The sequence below is a fragment of the Triticum dicoccoides genome, chromosome 4B (assembly GCF_002162155.2).
Source record: "Triticum dicoccoides isolate Atlit2015 ecotype Zavitan chromosome 4B, WEW_v2.0, whole genome shotgun sequence".
Lineage (NCBI taxonomy): Eukaryota > Viridiplantae > Streptophyta > Magnoliopsida > Poales > Poaceae > Triticum > Triticum dicoccoides.
In genome coordinates, this window is record NC_041387.1 from 15,422,020 (window position 1) to 15,433,898 (window position 11,879).

At 46.8% G+C, this 11,879-nt stretch overlaps 1 protein-coding gene across 1 annotated transcript; it reads left to right on the plus strand.

Moving 5' to 3' along the window:
- The first annotated feature begins 6,872 nt into the window (after positions 1-6,872).
- On the plus strand, positions 6,873-8,026 carry LOC119293202. Its single transcript, XM_037571747.1, has one exon. The coding sequence runs from the start codon at positions 7,216-7,218 to the stop codon at positions 7,666-7,668; it is 453 nt and encodes a 150-aa protein (XP_037427644.1). The 5' UTR covers positions 6,873-7,215; the 3' UTR covers positions 7,669-8,026.
- The last annotated feature ends 3,853 nt before the right edge of the window (positions 8,027-11,879 follow it).

Below are 11,879 nucleotides of genomic sequence, written 5' to 3' on the forward strand. Positions count from 1 at the left end.
GTTCTTCTTGTATCCCTCTAGCTCTATCACTGTTATCTGGTCATCCGCAATCTTTGAGCCTTTCTGGAAACACTCTTCTGCTTTCTTCCGGTTACCAGTGACGGTGATCACGCCTTTGGGGCCAGGCATCTTTAACTTGAGGTACACGTAACATGATCGAGCCATGAAGCGGGCGTAGGCGGGTCTTCCCAAGATAGCGTGGTAGGCGCTCTGGAAATCCACAACTTCAAAAGTCAGCTTCTCTTTGCGGAAATGCTTCAAGTCGCCGAACACCACATCCAGAGCTATTTGGCCGAGTGACTCAGCCTTCTTTCCTGGGATGACTCCGTGAAAACTCATGTTGCTGGAACTGAGCCTGGACATTGGAATGCCCATTCCCTTGAGCGTCTCAGCATACAGAATGTTCAACCCGCTGCCGCCGTCCATCAATACCTTCGTCAGTCGAGTGCCTTCGACGACTGGGTCGACCACCAGTGCTTGCCTCCCAGGGGTGGAAATATGAGTAGGATGGTCCGACTGGTCGAAAGTAATGGGAGTTTGCAACCATCTCAGATAGTTTGGTGTTGCCGGTGCGACCATGTTGACTTCACGGTTGATCACTTTCAGTTGACTTTTGCTCTCTACATCAGCAAAAATCATCAGAGTGGAGTTGACATGAGGGTACTCTCCATCACTATCCTGCTTGTCCTCAGCCTTGTCCGACTCCTTCTCTTTGCCCTTCGGCTGTTTCCCTTGGAACTGTTGGATTAAGAGCCGGCACTGGCGAGTGGTATGCTTTGGGTAGATGAAGTTACCCTCTTCGTCTTTCTTTATGTGAATATGACACGGCAGGTCCATCACATCATTACCCTCCTTATCTTTTATTTTCTTGGGGTTCCAAGATCCTTTGGGTTTTCCTTTAAATTTGCCCTGTGTTACTGCCAGAGCCTCTCCAGGAGGTGCCGGCTCGGCCTTCCGCTTCTGCTTCCGACTGGAGTTTCCTTTATCCGACTGACTCGGCTTGTACTTGCCACTCCGGAGTCGGTCCTCTTCTTCGCCGTTGGCGTACTTGGTGGCTATTTCCATCATCCGACTCGGGGTCATGTCTCCGGTTCGACCAAACTTCAGGCTCAACTCTCTGTTCTTGACGCCCTCTTTGAAGGCGCATACCGCTTGATGGTCTGACACGTTCTCCACAGTGTGATGCAAAGTGATCCACCTCTGGATGTAATCTCTCAGTGTTTCACTCGACTTTTGTACACAGACTTGTAGCTCGGTCAGTCCAGCAGGTCGCTTGCAAGTTCCCTCAAACGTCCTAACGAACACTCGAGAAAGATCTTCCCAGGTGTAAATGCTGCTGGGAGCTAACTGATTCAACTATGCCCTGGCTGAACCTCCTAGCATAAGTGGCAAATGTTTCATGGCCACTTCATCATTACCGCCACCAATCTGAACAGCCACTCGGTAGTCTTCGAGCCAAGTTTCAGGCTTAGACTCTCCGGTGAACTTATTCACCCCAGTCGCCAACCTGAAGTTGGGGGGTATCACTGCGGTTCTGATCGCTCTGCTAAAACATTCTGGACCTGAAACGTAGACTCGGCTGCTTGTGGGCATATCTCTGTCATGACCACCTCTATGAGCTCTGATTCGGTCGACCAAACCTTGCACGATGACGGATCTCGCGTCAAAGCCTGGCTCTCTGGGGTCGATTGGAGCTCTCCTCCCGATATTGAACTGGCGTCTGTCATCTTGCTGCCGATGGGCGTTAGACCCACTTCTCGGAGGAGGTGTGGGCACTCGACGCCGGTCATCGCGATCAAATCGGTCATCATAGTGGTCCCGCCGGCCTTCACGTCCCATGCGCCTCGGAGGCGACCTTGGACTGTGAGCCGACTGAACCGTATTCGCAGCGACAGATCGACTGTGAATCCTGTTACGTGACTGCAACACAGCTGAATTCTGATCTCCTGCCGCCCGGAGCAAATCTCTAATCTGCATCAGGCCTCTTCCAGCCTCTGACTGAGAGGGCTGAATCAACTCCGCTATGCGGGTTGCAGCTGCCAAATTCTGAATTGGGGTTCGATATACCTGAGTTGGTTGCGGAAAGAGCTGACGTCGATTGGAGTTAGTCGCTCGCTGACGCGCACGCTCGTCGAGTGCTCACTGAAGGTTCTCCAGTCGAGTGCGTTCAGCCAGGTTAGCTAAACGCGCCTCTTCCAGGGCGCGAGCCTCGGGTGTTTCTCCTGCAATGGGAGTATGCAGAGCATCCATGTTCTGGCGGCGAAGTTCTTCCCTCTCCTGGGAAGTGAGCGGCTCGGGTTGGTACTCTTCATGCGCTTGAGCGGGGTCATCCTCGCCGTCCATCCCATCGCCGCGGGGGAAACCGGGAGGACTACGGGGCCCGTTGACCATCAAGACTTCCACCGCCGGATCACTGCTATCGCACTCGGATGCAGTCTCTACGGAGCCAGTCGACAGGTCGAACAGGCCGTAGAGAGACTCGTCGGGCTCGATCGCCGCGACTTGGGTGGTGGCCGATTGGCGAGCCACTGTGTGCCTCACCCATCGCTGGAGCCTCGACCGACCGGAGCGCTTGCGCTGGCGGGAGACAGGGAGGGAGGATGGCGCAGGAGTCGACCGGTACGGGGTCGACGGTTGTCGCAGTAAGACACCGCGGACACACGCCCGAAAGTGCGTCGCCCCGCGGACAGGGAACGTGTCGATGTCGAGTGGTGCCTCCTACAGCCAAGCGGAGTCGTCGGCGATGAAAGTGAGCGCACCGAGACGGATCTCGCGGCTCTCGACCTGAGCTCCGCCGGAAACCATGATGAAGGCGATCGGACAAATTGCAACTTCTCCAAAAAAGTCGCTAAGACACCTGCCCCACGGTGGGCGCCAACTGTCGTGGTTCTAAGTCTGACAGTAGAATGGGGGGTAAGTATGAGAAGGCAAGGTCCTAGCTATGGAGTAGTTGTACACACGAGTGTTTAGCGAGTTCAGGCCCTTATCTGAGGAAGTAACAGCCCTACGTCTCGGAGCCCGGAGGCGGTCGACTGATCTCTGTGTATATGAGTTACAGGGGTGCGAACCCTTCTACCAGTGGAGGGGGGTGGCTTATATAGAGGACGCCAAGACCCCAGCCAGCCCACGTAGAGGAGGGTTAAAGTACATTAAGGCTGGCGTTACTGGTAACGCCATACATAAAGTGTCATCATGACCATTAAGACTATTCAATTACAGACCGTTTGGATGCAGAGTAGATCCTGAACTTCTGATGGTCGAGTGCATCTTCATGGTCGAGTGTCTTCTAGCCAGTCGAGTGGAGTCTCCCTTGGTCGAGTGGAACTTCCCTTGGTCGACTGGAAGGTTGCTTCGTATGATGATGTCCTAGGGCATGGTATCCTAGATAGGTCCATGACCATATCCTAGGTACATAACCTCATCAGGTGTGGCCCCCCTGGTGTATTTCTTTCGCCTAGAAATTATTATTAATTCCAAAAATTGCCTTCGTGGATTTTTAGAACATTCCGAGAACTTTTCTTTTCTACACATAAAACAACATCATGGCAGTTCTGCTGAAAACAGCGTCAGTCCGGGTTAGTTTCATTTAAATCATGCAAGTTAGGGTCCAAAACAAGGGCAAAAATATTTGGAAAAGTAGATACATTGAAGACGTATCAGTCGTCATCATCAACCATCCTCCATCACCAATTTCATGATGCTCACCGCCGTGCATGAGGAATTCCATCGTAGGCTTGCTGGACGGTGATGGGTTGGATGAGATTTACCATGTAATCAAGTTAGTTTTGTTAGGGTTTGATCCCTAGTATCCACTATGTTCTGAGATTGATGTTGCTATGACTTTGCTATGCTTAATGCTTGTCACTAGGGCCCGAGTGCCATGATTTCAGATCTGAACCTATTATGTTTTCATAAAAATATGTGAGTTCTTGATCCTATCTTGCAAGTCTATAGTCACCTATTATGTGTTATGATCCGACAACCCCGAAGTGACAATAATCGGGATACTTCTCGGTGATGACCGTAGTTTGAGGAGTTCATGTATTTACTATGTGTTAATGCTTTGGTCCGGTACTCTATTAAAAGGAGGCCTTAATATCCCTTAGTTTCCACTAGGACCCCGCTGCCACGGGAGGGTGGAACAAAAGATGTCATGCAAGTTCTTTTCCATAAGCACGTATGACTATATTCGGAATACATGCCTACATTACATTGATGAACTGGAGCTAGTTCTGTGTCACCCTATGTTATATCTATTACATGAGGAATCGCATCCGACATAATTATCCATCACTGATCCAATGCCTACGAGCTTTTCACATATTGTGTTTCGCTTTATTTACTTTTCCTTTGCTACTGTTACAACTATTAGAAAATTGCTATTTTTACTTTTGTCACTGTTACCATTACTATCATATTACTTTACTACTAAATACTTTGCTGCAGATACTAAGTTATCCAGGTGTGGTTAAATTGACAACTCAACTGCTAATACTTGAGAATATTCTTTGGCTCCCCTTGTGTCGAATCAATAAATTTGGGTTGGATACTCTACCCTCGAAAGCTGTTGCGATCCCCTATACTTGTGGGTTATCAGGGGTCCCGAGCTGTGGATCTTGGGCGGATGGTAACTAGAACAGGGGAGACGATGTTTACCTAGGTTCGGCCCTCTTAATGGAGGTAAAACCCTATGTCCTGCTCTTGTTTATATTGATGAAGATGTTACAAGTACAGAGTTGATCTACCTCGAGATATATAGATGTGGCCTAACTCTAGAGCTGGGAGAATGAGATTACGTTGATGTCAGATGTTCCGTATGAACTAGCCTGGCCTTTGTTTCTATAATGTACCGGAGGCCTAGGATAACAAGATCGAGTCCTAGTCGGATACAACATAGAAAACCACTATAACTTTGACTTATTCTCTATCAACTGAAGACTAACACTTGATAACTAGGGATCGTGGATGAACTAGAAATATAGAAAACTGAAGGCCTGCTCTGAAACTGTGGCCGAGAATAATAAGATATTTAACACACGGCTAACCCCGTACAATATTGACGCCTATATATTCTTCATGCTTAAGTAGGCTTTCATGTTTGCTACTAGGTAAAATTGAGAAAAATTGTACACAACATATAGGACAATAATTTATCCTATTTTATTTTAATATATATTAAATGATTTAATAGAATTATATGACATCGAGCTATCGAGATAAATCGTGTGAGCCAGTGTTGGCTCGAGATTAGGTTGTTTCTCTATCGAGCTACATAAAATGTTCATACTCTGCTCATTTTTTTCCGAGTCGAGCCAAAATACGATTCGATCTCGAGAGGCTCATGAGCCTCGAGCTTTTCTTGCAGCCCTAGCTGTGATCAAGTAGGTGCTTTAAGAAATCTATGTCCGGAATCCAATGAGTAGAAGAATTGGAGTAGGCTGGTTCTATAGTGTCTACTTTGTTGACGATTTTGGCTAGGTGCCCCTTGTGCTGACCTCGTGTCATCGTCTCTTTCTCCATCGTTTTGGTGTGGGGTTGATGGTTTCTATCCCTTCTTGTTAAACTGGTTTAAGTTCTTTCTCGTTTTCCCCTTTGTTTTGCCTTTCGTTCTGTAATACATTGTGGTTGTTTATTTAATGAAAATCGACGAGGAGCCTCGGTGTTAAGAAAAATGAAATGAACTTGGAACGGGGGAGTACTAATCATAAGTCATCTTTATAACTAGAGAGTACTAAAACCACGACAAGTATTTTGGAACGGAGGAAGTACTAAACATAGCTAGATTTGTCGTGTTTATAGACTAGAGGTGCTTTATGAATTTGGATTTGAGATTTATTTTATCATCTATTTTTGTTAATAGTTCCTTTTCATGACTTGTGTGGTTATTCTGTAGAGGGGATTACGGCGTTAAGGTGGTTGATTTTTTCTTAAACCACACCTATGTAATGATTAGTGAAAAACGTTCGTACAATCATTCGTTACGGTCTGTGCCACGCAGGGCGGAACACTATTAATAAGTACACCATCAGATCTATTCGTCAAGGTGGTTGATTGATGTTGAGAAGGACTAGAACCAAAAATATAATGACATTGGCGTCGAGAACTTGAGATGCCCCTCCTAGCAACACTGGCCTCTAGCACGACTCGTCACTTTCAGGAAAAGCCAGTTGGCCTGCCCCCCAAGACTCCCCAACAAGTGTGCACGTCTATTGCAACAGCACCACACTATAAAAAAATTGGCATTATCTTTCGTTCTTCCCTCTATCCAAAAACCGGCGGCTTGGACCCTACAAAACGCCGGGTCACATGCGCCGCGAGCCGCGAGTAAAATAGCCATTGCTGGCGCTCTCCAAGCTAAAGGTCGGCCCGCCCGTGAGCCCATGACACACATCACAACCCTTAATTTGTCTCGGCTCTCCGGCGGCTCCCAACATTTTCTACAGGTACAGGCACGCATGGAAGTCGTGGTCTGCGTCCTGACCCCTGCGCTGTAACCTAGCGCCGAGGTCGTGATGATCGGTAGCATTGTCACGCAAACTGCGACGAGGCCCGCGTGCTCGCTGACGAGCAGAGCAGAGTAGAGTGCTGCGGCAGCACGTTCCTCGGTTGCTGCCCAGATCAAGATCAGATAGGCACACCACCACGCCGATTGCCAAGACATCATCCACGAGAACCCTCGCCGCCGCTGCTGCTAGCCAGAGTGTTCGATCAAATCTGCCTGCAGCAGCATCTGCAACCGTATTGCCGGTACACGGTTAGCCGCCGGCGGATTTGCGTGCGTGCGCATGCCAGTTCTGTTTAGGGCTCCCACATGCCACAAAGGCGAAACCGAACGCGGAAGAGGACGCGCCAGGCCACCACCCGTCCTGAGCTGAGCTCCTGATCGAGACCCCGGCCGTCACATCCGTCGGCCGATCAAACCTCGCCGAACTAACCCTGTTTGCGCCGCTATAAAACCTCCAGGAAACCCGCACCACGTCGTACCCGCATACCACCGAACCAAGAACCAGGCCTCCCGACCCCACCGTGAGCATGCGCTTCGCGTGAACGGCGCCGCTGCTCCGCTACCACATCGGCCCTTCTTCTTCTTCTTCCTTCTCCGACAACGCCGCCTCCTCGTGTTGTTCTTCTTCGTCTCGGATTCTATCTACAAGGAGCTAGCTAGCTAGCGCGATTCACTGATCTCTAGCTGGGGAGGGGTACAACCGTACAAGCATGGAGCCCGGAGCTTTAGCGACGTGCGGGGCGGTGGCCTTCTCCTGGGAGCAGGAGCCGGGGGTGTCCAAGGAGAGCCCGGCGGCCGAGGCAAGGAAGCACTCCGGCGGAAGGAGTACTACGCCGGACAGCACCAAGAAGGTGGAGGCACGGACGCACCAGCTGCGCGTGCCGCCTCCTCCGGGAGGTCCTGGAGCGCCGTCTCTGTCGCCGCCGGTGAAGACGGTGAGGAGAAGGTCCAGCAGACGGGGCGTCCGGCCGGAGGAGGACCCGTTCCTCGCGGCCTACGTCGCCTGCACGGCCAGCGGCAGGAAGACCGGCCGGGGGCACACCGAGGCCCAGAAGATGCTCGGGTGGGCCGGGCTTAGGTTTGCCCTTGGGCTTGGCCTCTCTTGCAAGACCTCTTGTGGTGTTGCCGAGGAGAGCGTCGTCAGCCTGACTAAAAAACGCTGAAATGGATGATCATCAGATTTCCCTCAAAAAAAAAAGGATGCTCATCACATTGACTATTTCTGGTATTTTTGTACTATACAAATTTTTTTTTTGCCATTTTGTACTACTGCTGATGTCATGTGGTGCAGATCATGTTCGTTAGTGGATGAGAATTACAGTAGCAACCAAATCAGAATCCTAGAGTTTGGAGTTTTAAATTCATTCACTCACATGTTTTTTTTAGTGGTATTAGGAACTTAACTTTTAACTAAAAAGGCGAGGACCCATGAACATGTGACCAACTTCTGAACTTTGGTGACAAAACTTGTCTACGAATGCCACAGATTACACCAAGATACACACACACGCATAGTTGTGTAAATATGGATATCAGATTTCAGTCTTGTTGGATATAGTTATGTACTATCAATCTTAACACCCCACCAAGAGGTGGCTTTTTGGCGGTACAACATAGGTTATATTTTGAAGAAAATGAAGTTTGGTTGCATGACCAATGGAAGTATTATTTGTAGGAACAATTTCAATTTTTGGGAATTACATGAACATTTCATTTGACGTACTTGAACGCCTTATCAAACTCATATGAACATCTTCTATATATGACCGGGCACATATTTATTAAAGTAGTATTTACATAAACATTTTTTTAAACATATAAAAGTCTTTATCCATTTATGATTTTACTTAAAAACTACTATTTTCATCAGCTTCAAGAAAAATGCACTAAGATTTGAGACCGACGTCTCAAGATATCATACTAAAAAGTAACTAGAGTGGAAATATATTTATTGAAGTTAGAAGTTACGTAAATATTTTTAACCATAGATGAAAATATTTTTCCATTCATGATTTTGAAAGGCAAATTCTAATAAAAATATTTTTATTTGGCTCACTGGCATCCATACCTTACCACATCTACTAAAAGAATTACTCCCTCCTTTCACAAATATAAGATGTTCTATCTTTTTTCTGATTCGGTTGTGTGTTTGTTCACTCATTTTAGCCTGTATGTAATTCATATTCGGTTGTGCGTAAAGTACTGGGCCTGCACGTGATTAGTGTTTTTTTGCTCCGCACTAGCTCGGTCGGGGCTTCGTTGCGGGGGTGACTATACCTTGCTTGCCGCGACTTTGATGTTAGGCTCGCCTGAAGCGAATTCCGTGCTGGCTTAGCTCGGGCGCCCGGGAGTCCACTTCCTTGTTTTCTCCTGTTTTTTTTACCCTTTTTTTCTTTTTTGATTTATTTTCTTACATTTGTTTATACTTCCAAATATTTTAACCATATACTATATTACTAAAATAAACTTTACCTACATTTATTAGAAATGTGAATTATGCATTTCAAAAATGTTAAATATGTACAGGAAAATGTTCCTGATGTTTACAGAATATTTATATTTGTATGGAAAACAGTGGACATCCAAAAATATATGTTTTCTAAAAATGTCAATAATTTGTTTCAAAAAACATTAAATAACTAGAATGGAAATATATTTCTTGAAATTAGAAGTTACGTAAATATGTTTAACCATAGATGAAAATGTTTTTTCATTCATGATTTTGAAAGGCAAATTCTAAAAAATATGTTTTGTATTTGGTTCACCGACATCCATACCTTACCACATTTACAAAAAGAATAACTCCTTCCTTTCACAAATATAAGATGTTCCTTTTCTTTTTCTAATTCGGTTGCATATAGACGTATTTTCACGTGTTTGTTTACTCATTTCAGTCTGTATATAGTCCATATTGTAATATTCAAAACATCTTATATTTGTGAACGGAGAGAGTATAATGCAGTAGTTGGATTCTTAAGTTGTAGACGTTGAAGCATGAAAATATAAGAAAACACACTGAACTGCACAAAGTAAAACGTTCTAGGGCCAGGCCTAATACACCAAGAAGGTGCGCAGTCCTTCGTTCACTCGTACAAAAAGAAAATATTGCAAGAGCTATTTTTTTTAGACAATCCACGAAGCTTTTTATTCAAACCGTCACAATGTTTATAGGGACGAACTGAAGGTCACCAGGGTTGCCCAACCAAACATGGCGGCCGATCCCTAGTCTCAAAACATGCTTCGCTAGATTGTGAGCCTCGACATTCGAGCTCCTAAACTCATGCACAAAATTGCATGAAAGAAAACTACGAGAATAATCAGCTATCTCACGGATAATAGCCCCATAGTTCGGACTGTTCTTTTGCTTGATATCTTCCACCACGCTTTTGCAGTCTGTGGCAACGTGTAGTGCATGTATATGGAGATCTTCTGCAAGTGCCATTGCTTCCCGAACTGCCAAAGCCTCGAGGGTGGCTGGGTCACAAATCCCATCAAAGACTATAGCCGAAGCACCAAGATACAAGCCCTCTCCATTCCTGCAAACCGCAGCAACTGCCCCAAATTTCAATCTTGTCATAGTGGCCGCATCAACATTCACTTTCATCAAGCCTGGAGGTGGTTTAATCCAACCAGTTGGCCTCACAAGCACTGGCGGCACTACTGTCCTCTCTGGTTGCTTGACAATTTGGATATCATTGAGGAAGGAATTGACAAAGCAATGGGTGGAGTATGGGCTCTGAAATATATCTTCATAGATCGCCTTTCTTCTTGCCGCCCATATAGCCCATAAGGTGGTCGTCATACGGACAAACAGATCACTTGACAAAGCTCCCTTCATGTCAAACAGCCAACCCTTGACATTATCGGTGTCAAAACGGCTCATTTGGTCCAGGATGGCCTCATCAGCTAGTGCCCATACACTGCCAGCCATCGGGCAAGTTAATAACGCATGCCTCCACGAGTCCCTCGCTCCACATAACGAACATGCAGCCGACGTTGACATATGCCGATGCTCCAAGAGATTGGCTGTCGGGATTGAGCTCCTGGCGAGTCGCCATAGAAAGAGTTTGATTTTTGGAGGTACTTCGATCTTCCAAAGCTCAGTCCAGTCCGTCCGCAAACTGTCTGCTGTCGATGAGCTATCCCGTTCTTCAATCCAGTTCTCTCTTGTGATCTTGGTTTGCACGATAATTCTGTAGGCAGACTTGACAGAAAAGGATCCTCTTTGCTCTCCACTCCAAGCCCAAAAATCTTCTACGTTTCTAGTACATAAAGGAATAGCTAGAATTGCTTCTGCATCAATGGGCAAGAACACCGAACGGACAAGTTGCTCATTCCAACTCGCTGTCGCTGTAAGTATCAAATCTGAAACCATCTGTGGAGAATTTGGAAGCATGGGTGCGATCGGCCTCATCATTCCAGGACGTGGGAGCCAGTTCTCTGTCCATATATGTGTAGTTTTTCCGTTACCAATTCTTCTGATAAGGCCTAGCCTTAGCATGTCTCTCCCGTCCAATATCGCCCACCAAATTTGTGACGGTCTACTACCAAGATCTGCATCCATAAGAGAGAAGTTCGGAAAGTAAACTGCCATTAGGATCCGGGAACTCAATGAATCAGGATCACATAGCACTCTCCAGGCTTGTCTTGCCAATAAAGCAAGGTTAAAAATCTCCATATCCCGAAAGCCAAGGCCTCCAAGATGTTTCGGCCGTGTAATAATGTCCCAAGCCACCCATGCTGGTTTACGTTTTCCCGCTTTGCTTCCCCACCAGAACTGCCTAATAATAGAGGAAATATTCTCATAGAGGCCTCTAGGTAACCTAAAGTAGGCCATGGAGTAGACCGGCAGGGCCTGTGCCACTGCTTTAATTAGGATCTCTTTCCCTCCCACTGATAAGAGCTTCTCCATCCAACCCTTCACCTTCTCCCACACTCTATCTCGGAGATATCTGAAAGTGTTCATCTTGGACTGCCCCACATCCGTAGGCATGCCCAAATAACGCTCATTCAATGATTCATTGTGTACATGAAGAATTGCTTTAATATTGTCCCTCAACTGTTGTGGGCATCCCTTGCTAAAGAAAATAGACGATTTCTCATAGTTGATACGCTGCCCCGACGCTTTGCAGTATAACTCCAGAAGGTTTGAAACCTCAACTGCCCCCTCTGAACTCGCCTTGAATAACAGGAGGCTGTCATCCGCAAAGAGGAGGTGGTTAACAGCCGGAGCTGAATTTGCCACCTTGATCCCCTCGAGCGCGATCGACTGTGAACTGGTTTTGAGTAGGCACGAAAGGCCTCTGCTGCAATCAAGAAAAGGTAGGGGGAGATCAGATCTCCCTGTCTGATGCCTCGTGAAGGTTTGAAAGAT